The following is an 18,385-nucleotide window of genomic DNA, read 5'->3' on the forward strand; positions in this document are numbered from 1 at the left end:
CCCCATATTCCCCTCTAAACTCAATCTGAGAGAGCCCCCACATTTAAGTGTCTGTCTACACCATTACAAATTCATTTCAACCTCTTCATCCTGGTCATTAGACAAGCCTCTGTGACCTACAATTCTGGAGACAAGAAGCATAGCAAGATAAACAGAAGATGAAGACATGAAATTTACATATCTGAATCAAGAATCATAAATAGAGAAAAAGAGAATGGTCAGAATAACTACAAGTAATGTCTAAGAGAAACATAGGTTGGACAAAAACTCAACTAGGATTCTTAGGAAGAAATGAAACAAGGATTGAAAAAAATGCATCCCTGAGGGCTCTTGAGGGAAAAAATTTAAAGAGAAATAGGAGCTATGGAAGAAAGAATTAAGAAACAGAATTAATAGTGTGACTCAAGAGACTCAAAACTTGCCTAAGCAACAAACTCCCTGAAAATTAGAATAAAGGCATGCCATACTGGATGAGCCTGTGCTAGCATCTCCCATGATGCACAATCAATTCAAAAAAACAAGAGCCATTCCCCAATTGATAAAATGATCAAAAGATATGAATTATTTTCAGATGAGGTAATCAATGTTATCTATTTAAATCATTTTTTAAATGTCCTAACTCACTATTGACAGGAGAAATGCAGGTTGGAATTGGATTGGTTAACAAAACAGAAAGAGAAAATGACAAAAGTTGGAAGGGATGTAGGAAAAATGAGACATTAATGCACTTTTGAAGGTGTGAAAGGATTCAATAATTCTATAGGGCAACTCAGAACTGTACTCAAAGAACTATAAAAAACCATGCCCACCCTTTGACCTAGCAATTCCACTACCAGATCTTTATTCCAGCAGAGATGAAACAGAAAGGAAAAGGACCTATTTGTATAAGGATATTTATAGCAGCTCTTTTCTGGTGGCAAGGAACTGAAATTGAGGGGATGCCTATCAGTTAGGGAAGGGCTGAACAAATTGTGATATAGGATTAAATTGTAATACTATTCTATTTGAAGAAATGATGAATAGGATGTTCTCAGTAAAATATTTCCATGAGCAGTTGCAATGGGTAAATGCATTAAATACAAAATAAAAATAACAGCAATGTTGATGGATAATCAGCCATAATTGACATATCTTTTCTCAACAAGCTGTGACACATGAGAACTCTGAAGGACGTATGATAAAGAATACTATCTATCCCAAAGACAGAGCTGTTGATGAGTGAATACAGATAGAAGCACACTTTTTTTACTTTATTTTTCTTGACATTTCTCTTTCTTGGGATGGGGGGAAGGTTATATTTGCTTATATAATGTGATAATTATGGTAATGTTTTTTCATGACTATACATTTTTTACCTATCTCAAATAACTTATTTCTCAATGAGAGGGATTGGAATAGGAGGAAGGGAGAGAATTCAGAACTCAAGGTTTTAAAAGTGAATGTTGAAATTTGTTTTTGCATGTAAGCGAAGAAAAATAAAATTAAAAAAAAAAAAGAATATCTGTTGAAGTTACTCCCTTCCTTCTAAGTCCAATATAGATATAATCTCCCTCAATAAGCCTTCACTGACACCTTCCCTACAGAGAAAATTCTCTCTCCCCATGCAAATTTCCTACAGGACACTGTCTGAATCACTTCTCTCTACCTACTACAGTTTTCCTTGTTTCATTGTTATTTGTATGTTTTCTCCCCATTATTCTAGTTAAACTCCTAAATCACAAAATGTGTGCCATGATTAACTGTATATTCCTAGTTTATACTTTGTGCTCCCAGCACAATGACTTCATTCCAACAAACTAATAACATTTTATTATGTGTCTACTATGTGGAAGACATCAGGCTATATGGATGATATTCAGGAAAGTGTTACCACATATTAATTATATGTTAAGTTGAATTTATGTTGGTTGTCTTCTCATCAACTGAAAATAATCCTGATGAAACAAATGGATTACACACATTAATCATCCCCCCAACAACAGTAGCAACTTTTTAAACACACAACAGCACTGCTATTCTTTAGGTTAGAGTCAAGCAGATATCTTTGACTCTTTTCAAACAGCTGATCTTCCTTTTCTTTCCACTCTGTACCCTCCAACATACAATTAATTATCAGGTTTTGCCAATATTATATCTTCAATATTTCTTGGATTTCTACAATCTTAAACAACTGAAAAAAGAACTCAAACATCCACTGAATTATCTAGGAATTCTTTCAACATTTAAAATTATGTGATATTTTAGATTTTAAATGAACAAGGCAAATATCCATTTCAAAGACAAGCATATATTTTTTTTCTTAAAAACATACTTATGCTATTTTAAATGTGGCTATTCAAAAACATTTATGTCCTAATAGTAAAAAAAACTGAACTCGAAAGACATAGGAAGAATCTACTATTTCCAAGTTTAAAAATGGAACAACTAATACTATTTCTCTGCTCTCTTGTGGATACATACATTTAATACATTAGCCAGATTTTGGTTTAACTATTTTACCAGCAAGCTGTTTTGCTTATTTTAATATTTTAAAAGGAAGAAAAAGATAAGTCATGTATGAAAAATATTCAACTTTTTCATTTTCCATCAAAAATAATATATAGATCAACTGAGCACAAAAGCATAAAACTGCCAAAAGCTTCTAAGCTCAGAAATCTATAATTTTATTACTTCCTAATATTTGGGATGAGTACTAAAGTCTTGTATTTTGGCTAAAGTTTACATGACTTCTACAAGGTTAGCAAATTTCTATAGAAGGAAATTTAAAATTTTAAAAAGCAAAAGGTTCAAGGTAAAATGAAAAACATATTCTTACCAACAAAAATCGACTTGGATTACCTTAATATAGACATAGTGGATATAGATATAGACACAGTGGACCAAGCACAAGCACTCCAGTGCTGACTCCAGTCAGGAGAACCTGAATTCATATCTAGTTTCAGACACATTAGTTTTATGACACAGGCAGGTTATTAAACCCTCTTTGCTGCAAGCTTCCTTATCTGTAAAATGAGCTTCAAAAGAAAATGACAAACTACTCCTATATCTTTGTCAAGAAAGTCCCAAATGGAGTAGTGGGTATTGTGCTAAGTACTTTATAAATATAATCTTATTTTATCCTCACATCAACTCAGGGAGCTAAACATTATTATCTCCATCTTACAGTTGAGGAAACTGAGGAAGATAGAAATGAAGTGACTTGCCCAGAATCATAATTATTAAATATCTGAGGTCAAATTTGTACTCTAGTATTCCTGACTGCAGGGCCAGCTTTCTATTGATTGTGCTACCCACTGTCAGTTCTCAAAGATCTGAGAAGATAGATTATTTACCAAGAGCTGAAGTGGATAATCAGGTGTTCTAGTCCCAAGCCAAGGCTCTTCTGCATAACAATTTATTTCTGAAATGAAGCTAATCTACCAAATTTGAGGAACTTCCTGTTTCTACATAAACATCTGGCTACATATACCAAAAAAATCTAGATAGCCAATGGATAGCCAAAAGTTTATATGGGAGACTCACAAGGGACAGTTTTAATGGGAGTAAAGGCAACTGGCATAGTGAAAAAAAATTGTGAGTCAAAAGATCTAGGTTTTAGTTCTGGCTCTATCAGATGTACAACCTAGGAGACACACACACACACACACACACACACACACACACACACTCACTCTCCTTGGGCTTCAATTTGTTTCATTTACCAAAAATCTCGGGAGCTGGGCTTTTGAATGTCTAGAGAACATTCTAGCTTTTAAAAAAGAATCTATGAAAAGTAGAAACACATCAAAGACACCTTCAAACATGACTTCAAATTAAGTGGCACTGCTGTGTAAATCGGAATGACAAATAAACTGAAGTTACTGAAGTGGCTGTTGGCAATTGAAAGCCTCACCACACTGAAAAATGAAGACACAAAGACTTAGTGCTATATTTTTTAAAAGCAGACACAAGCACAATGATAACAAGCAGTATTTATAATCTCTCAAATCTGTCTTGTTCTGCTGTGATAGAACACCAGGAGCCTGAGTTCACCAATAGATGGCTACCAGGCAAAGTTACATGGGAGTATGACTGTAGATGGATCTAGAAACTTCATAACAGTTGAGTGTCTCAGGAAAAGCAAACAGGTCAGACCTTACATGTCCTCAGAACAAGCCCTCTCTCTCTTTTCCAACCAGTCACCCACATGAGGACCTACAACTACTCCCAGGTTATTTACCAAGGCAGAAAGAAGTTCCTTAACATATGAATGGGACTCACAAGCCTTTTTTTTTGAACCCACTAGTACATATCCAACCATTTTTTTCTAACTCAGTCTTAGTTCAAAGATCATCCTCCTAGAATAAGTAGGTCTTTGATGCCCAGTTGATTGAATTTTTTACAGGCTAATGGAGAATCACAGAGTTAACCACAAGACATAGTACCAGTAGCAATGAAGGGGTCTTGTCAGTCTCCAGTTACTAGTTGATCCATGTTTAAACTCACTTCAAGCCTATTATATAAGTAAACAAAAACTTAAAGTAGTTTCTTCTTATTATACTCTTCCACATCTATAACATATACACATACATGTAAATTATAATATATACACTATAAACCTTGTTTTCTCATCTCAATTGACCCTTCTCTGCCAAATTTACCCATTCTTTACCCATTCCCAATGAATTCTCAATCCTATTCACCATGACACCTGTTTTGAACTTTCTCTGCCTTCTACACTCTCAGGTGAGGACTTTGTCTCATACTTTATCAAGAAATCTTAAGTACCAAAGTTGTAATTTGAACAAGATCCTCTGATTCCTCTAGCACTGTCCACCATGCCACATTGTTTCCTGTTTACTACTACTATCATTAGTCCTTCAGTATCAAAGAGGACCACACAATCCAAGCAAATGATTAGAGGAGTGAATTGCACAAATTATGTTTATTATAGTAAGAGGTATGCTGTGCAAGGCATCCTTCTTACTTGCCTTTACCAAAATTGATGCATCCTGGGTCCTGATTTATAAGAAACAAGCCTATTAGAAATGGTCTGGCTGCTTCAGAAGTGTCTTGGACTTAAATCAGTTTCCATTCTCTCATATCAGTGAGGTATCATGGTGCTTCACCAACACAGGGCAAGCACTAGCACTTGATATGTGGTAGTTAAGTACATCCTAATATGTCTCTCAATAGGCTAATTGTCAGTTTGACTTTTCCTCAAAGACCTTCCTTGTTTTCTCTTCCTCCTGTATTAATGAGGAACCACAGGATACTCCCAATGCTGGGCAATTATCATTTGATAGCAGGATGCCACATCCTCATATAAACTAAATTCTCACTTGATGGACCAATCATCCATTGCTTTTTCTCTCAACCTTTCATCTTTACGTGTGACCTATTGGCAATGGCTAAAGCCATTAGTTAAAACTCTAGGACAATATCAGTTTGTTATTCATAGGACTATACTATTCTGCTGTCAGCACACTCCCTAGAACTGGATCTCATCCAGACACTGCTGGAACCACAACATTTTCCAAGACAAGGGCCCCTCTCTCAGGCTGAAGCCATTCCAGGGTGGTTCTACCCTTCACAAAGAAAAGAGAACTCTTCCTGGGGCTCCCACTGGCCTCTGCAGGTTCAGTGACATTACTTCTGCATTGGACACATTGCTGTTGCCTATTTCTCAGGACTAAGTGACCTATGTTGAACTGCTGTTCATATGTAATCTTTCTCCACTTTGACCTTTAAAATTCTTATTTGAGTATTTGCTACTACTACCAAGATCTGCATTCATGGCATCTCCACCTAGGAACCTCATTCAAGGCTTCTAGGCCCATTGCAGTGGGCAGTGCGCACAGTGGTCTCCTATTTAATCACTCATCAAATCATGTTGTTTCTATTTCCACAACATTTTTCATGTAAATTCCATTCTACCCCCCTCATATAGCTACAACTCTAGTTCAGACTCTAATCACCTCCCACTGAAATAACTTCCTAATTCACCCATTCTCTTATCTCAAATCTTTTCCCATTCCATTCACTACACAGCTCACAAGTCTGACCATAATTCACTCAATAAACTCTAGTGGCTCCCTATTATACCTCAGATCAAATATGAATTCCTCCATTTGACATTTGAGCTCTTCCCAGTCTGACTCTTCCAACTTTCCAGTCTTATTAAATATCCTTTCCCCCCACCTATTCTATGGGCTACCCAAACTAGGCACTTTCTGCATGAGGCTTTTTCCAATTCCTCTAGCTCTACTACCTTCCCTCCCCACAAAGGTTTGCCTTCCAAGTGTTTAAATGGGTTTTATATTTACATATTATAAATATATATGATATATCTGTATATGGTTGTATGTATATATATATATATATATATATATATATATAATATACATATATCCACATCCATATAAATGTATATATGGTGGCCTCTTTGTTGGGATATAGGTTATATTAAATTATGTTTATATAATAAAATACTTATTTTCTCCCCTATCAAGGGATCTTTGAGGTCAGGAACTATTTAGTTCATAATGTATCCCCAGCATGTATTACAGTGCCCAAGTACATAATAAGAAATTTAAAAATGCTTTTTGATTTTAGAAAGTGAAACAGAGGAAAGGGAGAAGGGAGAAAGGAGAGAGGAAAAGGAAAGAAATATCTTACTGATAATCTATGAAAGAGTCATGGGGAAAATAGAATCATAGATAAGTATACCCAAAATACTCCAAAGTGCAAATATGGGAAAAATCATCAGTGAAATTATCAACCTTAGGAAAGATAATGACCTCCATTAAAATACATTAACCCAGAGTGAAGCAGACAGATTTGAATAAGGGTAATGCAAATTATGCCAAGTCTAATTTAGAGATGATGGAATTTTTAAATTTAATCTTCTTTAAATGCAAAATCCTGAGAAAGTTTAAAGTATTAATAATGATAGTAGTTAATTTTTATAGAATTTTAAGATTTGAAAATTACTTTACAAGCATTATTTCATTATATCCTCATGCCACTTTAAAAGCTAGATGAATTTTTATACAAATTTTACAAATGATGAAACTGAAACTCAGGGAAGTTATATGACTTGTCCAAGGTCAGAAGTTAATAAGAACCAGATGAGGGACTCAAACACAGGTTCTCCTGATTCCAAATCAAAAGCTTTTTTCATATACCACGTTACCTCTCAAATTGGTGAATGTTGATAACTTAAAATATATAACGAGAATAAACATATTTTAAATTTAAAGTATCACCTCAGGTGCTATGGAAAGAAAACTGAATTGTGGGTAAAGAGAGCTGAATTTTGTACTCAACCTTGTCTCTAATTTACTACATGATTCTGAACAAGTCACTTGGGTAATCATCTATAAAAGGGGAGCTCAAACTAAATTATCTATAAGGCCCTTTCCTGATCTTAAATGGTACTGTTCTAATTATTTGATCACAAAGGTTTCATAATAATAATAAGTTTAGGCATTGTGTATGAACTAATTTTCCCAAAGATAACACTTCCAGAATTTACTTCCCTTTACAAGGAAAAGATTAAACTTGGCACAATACTATTTTTTATTTTTTATCATGACTACTTTTGGCATGTTACCAGACTTACTTTGTACTTGCAGCTGAAGATTGCATTGGAGTACTTCCCATGAAGCTGGAGCAAGAATAATCTGATTCCAGGGAAAAGGACACTTATTCTCTAATCCCTTACCAAAAGTCATGCCTGATTAGGGACTCTGTTGGTCATTTATTCCATATGATTAAGGAGAGGGATTGTGTCAAGAAATGTCAGGTGGATCAAAAGGATCTGCCTCTGGCAGATCTCTGGTAGAGCTCTACTCTCTGGTAGAGGCAATCTCATTATTGGAATAGAAGCAGTACTACCTCTACCTTGGACTTGATGGTGGGAAGGGGCTTTTTCTCATCTCCTTTTCCCCAGTGGTGGTTCTGGTGACATATGAGCATGGCAGGAAAACATGTACTTTTTTAAATGAATAATCTCAGGTCCAAGGCTACCTCCACTATTTTCCATTTCTTTTCCTAAGTACAGGTAACTGAACAAGCAAACTAAGAGATGAATGTTTCCAATTTTGGCAACTATGTTAAGAATTCAAGAGATCCTGAGTGCTACCCAGCAATAAGTATTTCCTGGAGCTACATTCTTCTTGGAGGAGAAAATCATAAGCTAGATAAAGATATATCCAGAGGATAGAGCCCAGGATGTAAAACCCAGAAGACATGAGTTCAAATTATGTTTCAGACACTTCTAGGTAAATCACAGGCCCTCTCTGCCTCAGATACTTTATTTGTAAAATGTAGATAAACAATCACATCTATCTCCTAGGGTTATTGTGAGGTTCAACTGAAATAATGTTTGTAAAGCATTCTATAAATACTAGTGTTAGCAATCTTCTTGAAAGCATGACTAAGAAATATATGTTTACATAATCCCACAAATCTCCCAGAAGTATTTTCTTTTCAGGAAAGTTTAGCAAAGATGACAGATTACTGTTTATGTTTTAGTATGTGTTAATCAAAATTTGTGAGTCTTTCTTGTTTTAGCATTCTTTTGTAATAGGGGAAACAATTGTGCTGTACCCAATATTTGCTAGTTGGCATACTGAATAACTTTTCCAAAAGGGATATTACTAATGCTTTGGTGAATACAAATTTAAACTTAATTCAATCTATATCCCCCAGAAATGTGGAGCGATTAGCCAGAGAGTTAGAAAAAAGTCTGACTTCCACTTCTTAGGATCAGTCTCCTCCTAAATCCATGTTTACCTGTGCCAGTCATGTCCCAATATGGGAGAGGGTGTCCTTCCCAGGTCACAGATGTTATCTTCATTACAAACTTTAAACATTATATTTTACAATATTCAACTTAGTAGAGGATTGCTTTTTTTCTTCACCAAATGCTCAATTCTTTGCCTAATTAAATATCCATAACCGTAACTTGAGCCTTATTTTTTCCTTCCTCCCAAAATGCACACACTTGCTGGCATTCCCATATTCAATACACAAGTTTGCCTTTCATCCTTTTTTATAGTTCAGGCATTTTTCTGAAACCACAATCCTTGAGCCTTATAGATGTATGCAACAGATTCTAGGAAGGATTTCATATTACAATAGATTCCTCTAAGTTTCTGTTTTGGTTTGTTTTGTTTTAAGGGAAAAGACTCTAAAATCCTAAGTTTTTATTAAACTTCTTCATGATTTCACTCTAGCTTCCAGATTTCTTAAGAGTCCTTCTTTCTAAATTCATTCTGAAAATGGAAGATGTTTACTATAATAAAGGATTTAGATTTATTAAATATCAAATTCCTTTTTTTAAAAAAGTGACTAAGAATACTCTCATAAAATTGATTCATTTTAGCTCCTATTGACTCACAGGGCAGCTAGGTGGTGCGTTGGCTAAAGCCTTGGAGTCAGAAGGAAGAGAGCTTGAATCCAGCCTTGTCTACAATCTTGCCACTTGTCACTTAACTTGTGTGACCTTAGACAAATCCTCTTAACTCTGGCTACCTTACATCCAGGGCCATCTCCAGAAAGTAAGGCTGGTGACTTAACACAGCTTCCATCATTCAAATACAATTCATGCTTGTCACGGCATCATCTCCCTGATGTTATGGTCTTCTTTAAGAATGAAAGTCAAATATCACTGTTGACTTACAGGTACCATAACTTTCTTTTGTTTACCCAAATTCAATTACTTTAATGTAACCATGTCTAATGCCATGAATATAATCCTTTAAAAGTGTCTTATTGGCAATGGCATGATTTTCTTATATAACCCAGAATTTCTTTTTCCTTAATTCAACAAACACTTACAAAACATCTGATGTAGTTAGAAAAATGTGCTTTATTAATTCAAATATATTTTAAGTATCCAAAGGCAGAAAAGATAATTTTATAAACCTAATACACACCAAGTTTTAGGGGGTTTTGCTTTTAGTTTTGTTTCCGAGAATACCAGTTTAAGGTAATAATAACCTTGCTTATAGCCTGATAGAATGTCCTACTCATTAATCTTGAAGCAAAAGATCCAAACCATCTTGTCTCCCAAACCTGTGCTTTTTTGACTGAATTTTAAAGATCATCAGGTGACCTATGCATTAATTGAATGAAGTATTAACTTCTTTCTGTTATTGTTCAGTTGTATCTGACTCTTATGACCCCATTTGAGGTTTTCTTGTCAATAATACTGAAGTAGGTTCATATTTCCTTCTTCAGCTCATTTTACAGATGAGAAAACTAAGACAAATAGGATTAAATTACTTTTCCAGGTTCACACAACTAGTAAATGTATGAGACCAGATTTGAACTCACGAAGATCAGTATTATTTGACTCCGGACATGGATCTCTATTCACTATGCCATTTAGCTCCTAAATCTTAAATATGACTGACCAAAAGTCAGCAAATCTTAAAAGATACAACTAATAAATTTTGAATGCTAAAAAGCAATAGTATTCACTCTTACCTCAATGTTCTTAAATCCCACAGTTTTACTGCATCACCAATAGCTGTAGTTAGGAAAAGATTGTAATTCTCAAATGGCTGTGTAGCAAATGCTGAACCCTATAATGTGGAAAACAAATTGAAGATAAGATACATTTCTCAAAACTGTATTACCCAATATTATCTTAAAATACAATTCTCAAAAGAACATTATGTGATAAGTTTCAAAATTAAGAAAGAAGTTACTTTTCAATATTCAACTTCAATTTTACGCATTTGGCTCTTGGAACATATTCAGAGTAGGGGAGAAGTCTTCAAGAAATAACCAGCAGGGGCAGTTAGGTGGCATGGTGGATAGAGCACTAGCCCTGGAGAGAGGAGGATCTGAGTTCAAATCTAGCCTCAGAAATTTAATAATTACCTAGCTGTGTCACCTTGGGCACATCACTTAACCCCATTGCCTTAAATAAAAATATTTTTTTAAAAAAAAGAAGTGACCAGTATAGTTCAAATTTGAAAGGTAAAGAATGTTAAAACGTTATTGACAACTAAGACTTTTGAGGGAAGAGTTTCAATAGTGTCAGAGAACTGGTAATATGATTGTAAGAAGTTGAGCAACTGGGGCAAAAGTAAATCTGCCCCCTTGGAATCTAGCAATAAAAGGAAGTAAAGAAAAAATTCTTAAATTTGAAAGCGTCAAAGGAAAGTTTTTTGTTTTAAATTAGGAGACATGAGACCTGAAAATATTTAGAACAGTAAGAATTTGCCAGAAAAAGAAATACCAAAGATGAAAAAAGAAGTGGGATAAGTGAATGGTCCAAAAAGCAAACTTATCTTTCTCCTCTTAATTCCTTTACCACAAGAGATATAACTGTCTTCCCCAACCTATGATAAACAAAGTATTCTCTAGATAAACCTCTGTCCTAGTTCTCTAGATTTTTCTTCTCTCCTTTCCCATATTTATTTTGAGGTGATAGTTGCTACACTTCATTACTAGTGAGACATTTCTTTACAGAAAATAGGAAGGATTGCAATCAAGAGAACGAGAAGATAAAGTTGACCTTAACAAGAACTACTTCGACTTGAGGCAAGAACTAGGGAGGAAGGGACAGTAGACAATATCGAAGAGTCTAGAAATGTGGAGCTGAGAATTGTAAATAATGACCTTAGGGGGAAAAGTATGATATTGTAGAAATAGCGATGGATTTAGAATCAGAAGACTTGGGTCAAATCCTGGCTGTGCTACTAACTGTATGTCCATAGATAAATCACTTAAATCTTTTTGGTCCATTTGATTATCTAAAAAATGAGGAGTATGGTGTAGATGACTTCTGAGGTCTCTTCTATTTCCGATCTCATTTTAACTATGGTCTTTTTTCCACAACCTGAGACTAAGAACTTTTCATCACATGGAAGTGAGCCTTGATTCTCAAAGGCTGTATGAGTGCAGTGCAAATTCTGGCAGGTGCTACTCCCCTAAAACATTTCAAAACTGATCCCAGGAACAGTCTTGTCTGCTTTCTGAAGATGAACCTAGCCAAAAACAAAAAAGCTCTTCACTAGTAAACTGATCATTTGGTGATAAATTCTTTAGCTATGGCAACATACAAAACAAAGCAAAAATGTAAATGGGTTGCAATTTTTATTATTGGAGGAAATATATATATTGTTGAAAAAATTAATTCATTTGACTATTGAGTATCTCAATACTATTAACAGCAAAAATTATTATCATATTTCCTTCTCCATTTTTACCTTTTTATTCTATTCATCCATTTTTATACTACATAAAATAGATGCAGTGCTTTTTCCCCTAGTACTAGCCCTAGGTACTATGACTCTGCTTCTTATATATCACCTAAAGTTGAATATTATTTATCTTATTAATAAAAGCACTTCCTATTTCTTACATCTAAAATAACATTTTATTTGTCTAATTATAAATATCAAGTAGAATAATTTTCTCTGTTATTTCATGTATTTTGTACTATAAAAGAGGCATGAAAAAAAATCAAAAAATATCCCTCCATATCATTAGTTTTGAGCCTTGGCTTGACATAAGCCAAAGCTATGCAAAATTATTTCTTTCAGTGTTTAAATGTCTTTAGATAGTCAAAAAATTATTAACAATTTTATCTGACTCTGTGGCCCTTTTCTTTTTTTAAATCAGATACAAGAGGAACTTGAAAGCAGTTTACTTTGTCCATCCAACATTTCAATTAAAGGTGGAATATACATATATATACATATATATGTCAATTGATTAAATCGGGCATATTAATAAGCATGTCAACTGCCTATTTTGAACAATGAAAAAATTCATTATTGCTATTGTGATTAGCACTTTGTTTTCCTTTGCTTCTTAAGTGAATTTTTGTTTTATTACTCTATTTTTCATTATTGCATAGTGTACCAATTGGCATCTATATGAGTACCTGTGCATTTGTTAGTGAAAAATTTAGTAATGACATCTTGGGTTCATGTAAAAATTTATGATTCCAAAATTATGTGCTATAAAAAGACATAATTTTTGACACTGAATTTTATGTTAGAGTATTTCAAATTGTAACTCATGTGTAAAATAATGTGGTATATTTGAATTTGTAGGAAAATTAAAAAATTGATATGTGTTGTCAATTTTGCTTTGCTGTTCCAAGCTGTTATTCATGTGTTTATGATTTAAAAGTCTATGGCCAACTGTTAACACCATCTTTACAGAAATGAATGCTAAAAACTATCATTATATATAATTGGGATAATAAAATTGAAAAATTGAAAAAATACATGCTATATAACCTAATATGCACAGTTTAAAATTTAATTGTGCTATTCTTTTATTATAGTTTTTGTTTAGTTTTATTTTAATGTTTATTGTGCCAAACATTGGAATTTCCAAGATATTGTGAAGAAATATAGGTGAAACATTCAAATTTGAGAACATCCTGGAAAATTCAGAATGGGGGAATACAACAGAAATCAGGTAAAAACTTGGTGGTCTATAGAGTGCATTTTAGATAGGAAGAGAACAACAGTAACCTGTTCAGTCCTAGAAGCTATGGCTAATAAAAAAACTAGTTAGTTTTCTTATTGTAGTCTAATCTTGTCTGTCTAGTCATGAAAGAATCTACTACTTTTCAAGAGTGAGTCACCATAAAAGGTGATCAAAATGTGCATTATTCTTGCTGTATTTGGGGAGGGGAAAAGGAAAATATGATTGTTACAAGTTCAAGTATATGGTTCTCTAGTTAGTGACACAATACAATGAAAAAATAAATTCTGCTATTCCTACACACTTAAGGTAACTTTATAGGATTAAAAAAACAACATTTTAGAGCTGGCATACTGGTATATTCAAGGAATTCTATTATTGGTACATGACTAACAAGGTTACTACACTTAAAAGTAATTAAAAATGACCTATTTTACATCTTACTGGAAATAAAACATTTGTATGCAATTACAATGTGTGCTTCTCATGTTCAGTTCAGTTGAGACTACATGAGCAGCAACTCCCATATGGCTATGGTTAAGCTGAGAACTTTGATGTCCACTATGTAACTGGACAAATATTTAAAAGATGTTCAAAAATAAGCTATTAAAACACTGAAGACAGCCTCTGTAAGCTTATATGTTTCCTTCCATTCCATTATATACCATTCAGACTTTTATTTTCAGGAAGTGAAACAACTATTTTTCCTATAAGAAACCTCAATAATATTTTCCCTAATATATCACCCATCATTCAAGAGGCTCCTACATTGGTTCCCAAAACATTCTCAGAAAACCACTGAAAGGAAACTTGGAATGGAAGTAGACTCAGACTGACAACTGAAACACAAGCTGTTACAAAAGGTATAAGAGAATTTTTTTTTAACTAAAGTCACTTAAGCAAACACACACATAACTTCTCCAAAAAAGGATATCATGAGCTATCAGAAATATCATTTACTAGATACATTCTATTTATTGAAAAGAGTAATAGTATGGATTTTAATGTATCAATATCATTAGTTTATGACAGAAAAACATTATCATCATTTTGGAAGACCTGGAGCTGTGAAGATTCCTGAGATACACAGTCAAGAAAAGCCTTGAGCAAGACATGGAAATAAGAGCCTATGTGCTTTAGTCCCAACTGTAACTGTTGTGACTGAAGGAAAGTCACTAGATGATGACTAAAGTCCTTTCTAAAATTGTAGGATTATGAAATGCAGACCCTTGAATATGAAAAGATAAATTAGAAAGTTATCATGTGATTCTAGAATGTGGCAATCCTACCAACTGGGAAATGACTTGCCAAATTGTGATACAAGAATGTAATAAAATGTTACTGTAGGGCAGCAAGGTGGTACCGTGGATGCAGCACTTTCCTGGAATCAGGAAGACCTGAGTTCAAATGTGACCTCAGATACTTAAGTCACCTAACTCCAATGACTTGCAAAAACTAAGAAAGGAAACAATAAAAAAATAAAAATAAAATAAAATATGATTGTGCCTTAAAAATAGCAAATGTGAAAATTTTGAAGGAAATTTCCTGTAGCAATATAGGTTGGCACCTTCTCTACATGTGGTTTTTAGACTTAGAGAATTGACCAGATATCTAAGAGGTTAAATATCTTTCTCAAGCTCACAAAAGTAGTATAAAGTCAGAATTTAAATCCTTATCTTTCCTAGTTTTGAGGACAGTTCTCTATCCACTGATATTGCTACATATGAATTGAAGCAAAGATGTAAGCAGAACATAATTGAAAAGAACAACAAAAACTTAAAACTAAAGGCTATGTAATTATGACTTCCCCTCTCCATGTGGTAGAGGCAGGAAGTGTAGGTGTGGGATATTGCATAAACTAAAAGCTGTAGTTGATATGTTGTATGTGTGTGTTTTCAATTTTGTTTTAAGGGGTGATTTACTGAAGAAAGAAAGAAGTTATTTTCAAAAGTAATAATATAAAAACAAAAGATATCCACAAAAATTAAAATTTAAAAAAATAAATGTGACAATCAGTCCCCAAAACTCACAATTTAGTGGAATAATCACCACCTTCAAAATTATATTAATGCAGTCTAAGAAAGAAATTCCTATTTGAATTGTCATTTTAAACTATTGCCTAATAATGATTTTGAAATCCAATAAAAACAACTGAAGTTTTTATATGAACTAGCATTTAGCCATATTTCCCCCATTCCTATAACTATGTGGTTGATTTTTTGAACCCATTTTTGTTTGGTTGGTTTTTTAGGTTTTTGCAAGGCAAATTGGGTTAAGTGGCTTGCCCAAGGCCACACAGCTAGGTAATTATTAAGTGTCTGAGACCAGATTTGAACTGAGGTACTCCTGACTCCAGGGCTAGTGCTTTATCCACTGTGCCATCTAGCTGCCCCTTGAACCCATTTTTGAACCCATAATTTTGAATTTATCCCTACTAAATTTAATTTTATCAGGTTCACCCCTAACTAACCTATGAGGATTTTTTTGGAATTTTATTCTGTGAACCAATATGTTACATATCCATATCAGCTTCATATCATATGTAAATTTGATAGTAAAATTTCAATATTATCATCCAAATTACTTTTTTAAAAAAAGATGGAACAGGGCAAATCCCAGGATGAAATCTGTAACATTCTCTTATGACCCTTTTAGGTCAATATTCAATTTTAGAAAGATTCTAAGAGGAAGAAATAGTATTGAGGAAGTCAAAGACAAGAAAAGTAACTAGACTGGGATCAAGTACATATAGAAAAAAACTATATAAGAATCATCAGAATTTGGTAAACATTGGAAGATGCATTTACTGAATATCTAAGAAACATTATCTATTGATTAGAAAAAAAATTATATCACTGCCAGGAAAAGGAAATTAAGATAACCATCAATGCTTACTTAAATATACTTACTTTCTCATCTCTACAAAAATCTTTATTAGAAAAAAAGTACTTATATACATAGAGTATCTTTCCTAAAAATATGGTAAGGGAACATTCTACAACATTCTACAATGAATCATATCTTAATAGTTAGACAATTATCTGAAAAGTATTGAAAATACAAAACTGTACCATTTACTATTTGCTGATCATTTTTAAAGCAATTAATTCAATAGAGTAAAATGTAACATAAATTACAAATGTATGTAACCTAAATCAACATATTCATGGGAGAGATATCCAACAACCTACCTCTCATACATATATCAAAATCATAAATTCATTGACAGATCCAGCCCAAAAAAAAGTCTTTGATATGTAAGTCATTGACATGAAAAATATACAGGAAAAAAATCAAATGTAATTGGTATTTCCTACAGATGGTGAGGTCATGTTTACAGATGATATTATGCTGATAGCATGAAGTCCAGGGGTACTATAATGCTTCATGAATGGGTCCTACAAACTACTCAAAATGAGTTCAGAAAACAATTCACATGAAAAAAACAAGAAAATTTACAAAGCATAAAGAAAATTTACAAAGCATAAAGTCTACATTATAATCTTGAAGCTGGAAGGATATCCCTCTGGCCTAGTCCATCAGTACAAATATCTTGTACAAACAATAAGATAAAAAATGAAGCCAAAAGTAAATCAGATAAAGATTCCAAGCCAGGTTGTTTTAGATAAAACATATAATGCTGCCAATAATCTCAGACTGCTTGATGAAACAAAAAATCATTTTTATGACACCAGAATTTTTTGAATGTTGTTATATGACTGAATTATTTGTCAATATAATTTCTCAGAAAAAGTAAGTAACTCAAAAAAGCAGTAGAGAGATATGGTGATCATGTATAACAATGTTGGTTTACATGCAAAAAGTGGCATAAAAATTAACATCCAGGGGCAGCTAAGTGGCACAGTAGATAAAGCACCGGCCCTGGAGTCAGGAGGACCTAAGTTCAAATCCATCCTCAGATACTTAATAATTACCTAGCTGTGTGACCTTGGACAAGTCACTTAACCCCATTGCCTTGTAAAAACAAAATTAACATCTAGGAAACTTATGAACAGAAAAGATTAGTAGAGTAAGAGTAAGGAATAACAGATGGCTTGTCATGGTACGCACTGATTCCCAAATTATATAAAAAGACTTTAGGAGGCAGCTAAGTAGCACAGTGGATAGAGCACAGGCCCTGAAGTCAGGAGTACCTGAGTTCAAATCAGACCTCAGACACTTAATAATTACCTAGTTGTGTGGCCTTGGGCAAGCCACTTAACCCCACTGCCTTGCAAAAAAATAAAAATTAAAAAAAAACCTTTAGAAGAAGACCTCCAGAATGTTGTATGAATCCTCCTTGGAAGACTAACAGTAGGATATAGATAAAAGTTGGATTGAATGAGAAGGTATTAATGGTTTGCCATAATTAAAGATTGAAGAAAATACCTAATAGATAAGATATTAGATCCATTGAAGATATATTTAAGTATTCAGTCCTAACAACTTCCCAAATTATAAAGAAAAATATCCTTTTTTATTTACCATCATTAAAAGACAGGCAGCTTTTGACATTACATCTGAAGGAACTTCAAATGGCACTAATATATATACCTTCTTTTTCTACTCTCTTCCTTATCTTCCTCATTACTCTTCTCTTATTTCATTCTCTCCTCCATCTTCTCTCTTTCATTTCCATTTCTTTATATTTTAGGCCTGTTAACTATACTATCAGGTAATGTCTATCCCCATTGATGGCCCTCAGGGTTAAAGAGGTTTTTGAACCTTGCCTTAGAACCATGCCAAGGCATAGAAGGATAACTGTGTTCTGTGATTAAAAGACAAGATAACTAGAGATAGGCAAGAGCTAAGGACCTCATGACTGTCAAATACAAAACAAGAGGATGACCCTTTAAGAACTGGTTTTTTACAAGAGCTAAATTTCAGAATTTTCTGAAGCTGTCAAGAAAAGCAAAGGATAACCAAAAGGGACACAAGTTAT

At 33.6% G+C, this 18,385-nt stretch overlaps 1 protein-coding gene across 12 annotated transcripts in view; it reads right to left on the bottom strand.

Moving 5' to 3' along the window:
- Positions 1-18,385, bottom strand: part of WDR27 (WD repeat domain 27) — a 292,990-nt gene that overhangs the window by 148,981 nt on the left and 125,624 nt on the right. For all 12 annotated transcript variants that reach the window (XM_074188081.1, XM_074188085.1, XM_074188082.1 and 9 more), the window contains one exon: positions 10,477-10,574. In XM_074188081.1, the coding sequence (XP_074044182.1) occupies positions 10,477-10,574 (98 nt within the window). The remainder of the gene's footprint in view (positions 1-10,476; positions 10,575-18,385) is intronic.

This window comes from Macrotis lagotis, chromosome 5, assembly GCF_037893015.1.
Source record: "Macrotis lagotis isolate mMagLag1 chromosome 5, bilby.v1.9.chrom.fasta, whole genome shotgun sequence".
Taxonomy (NCBI): domain Eukaryota; kingdom Metazoa; phylum Chordata; class Mammalia; order Peramelemorphia; family Peramelidae; genus Macrotis; species Macrotis lagotis.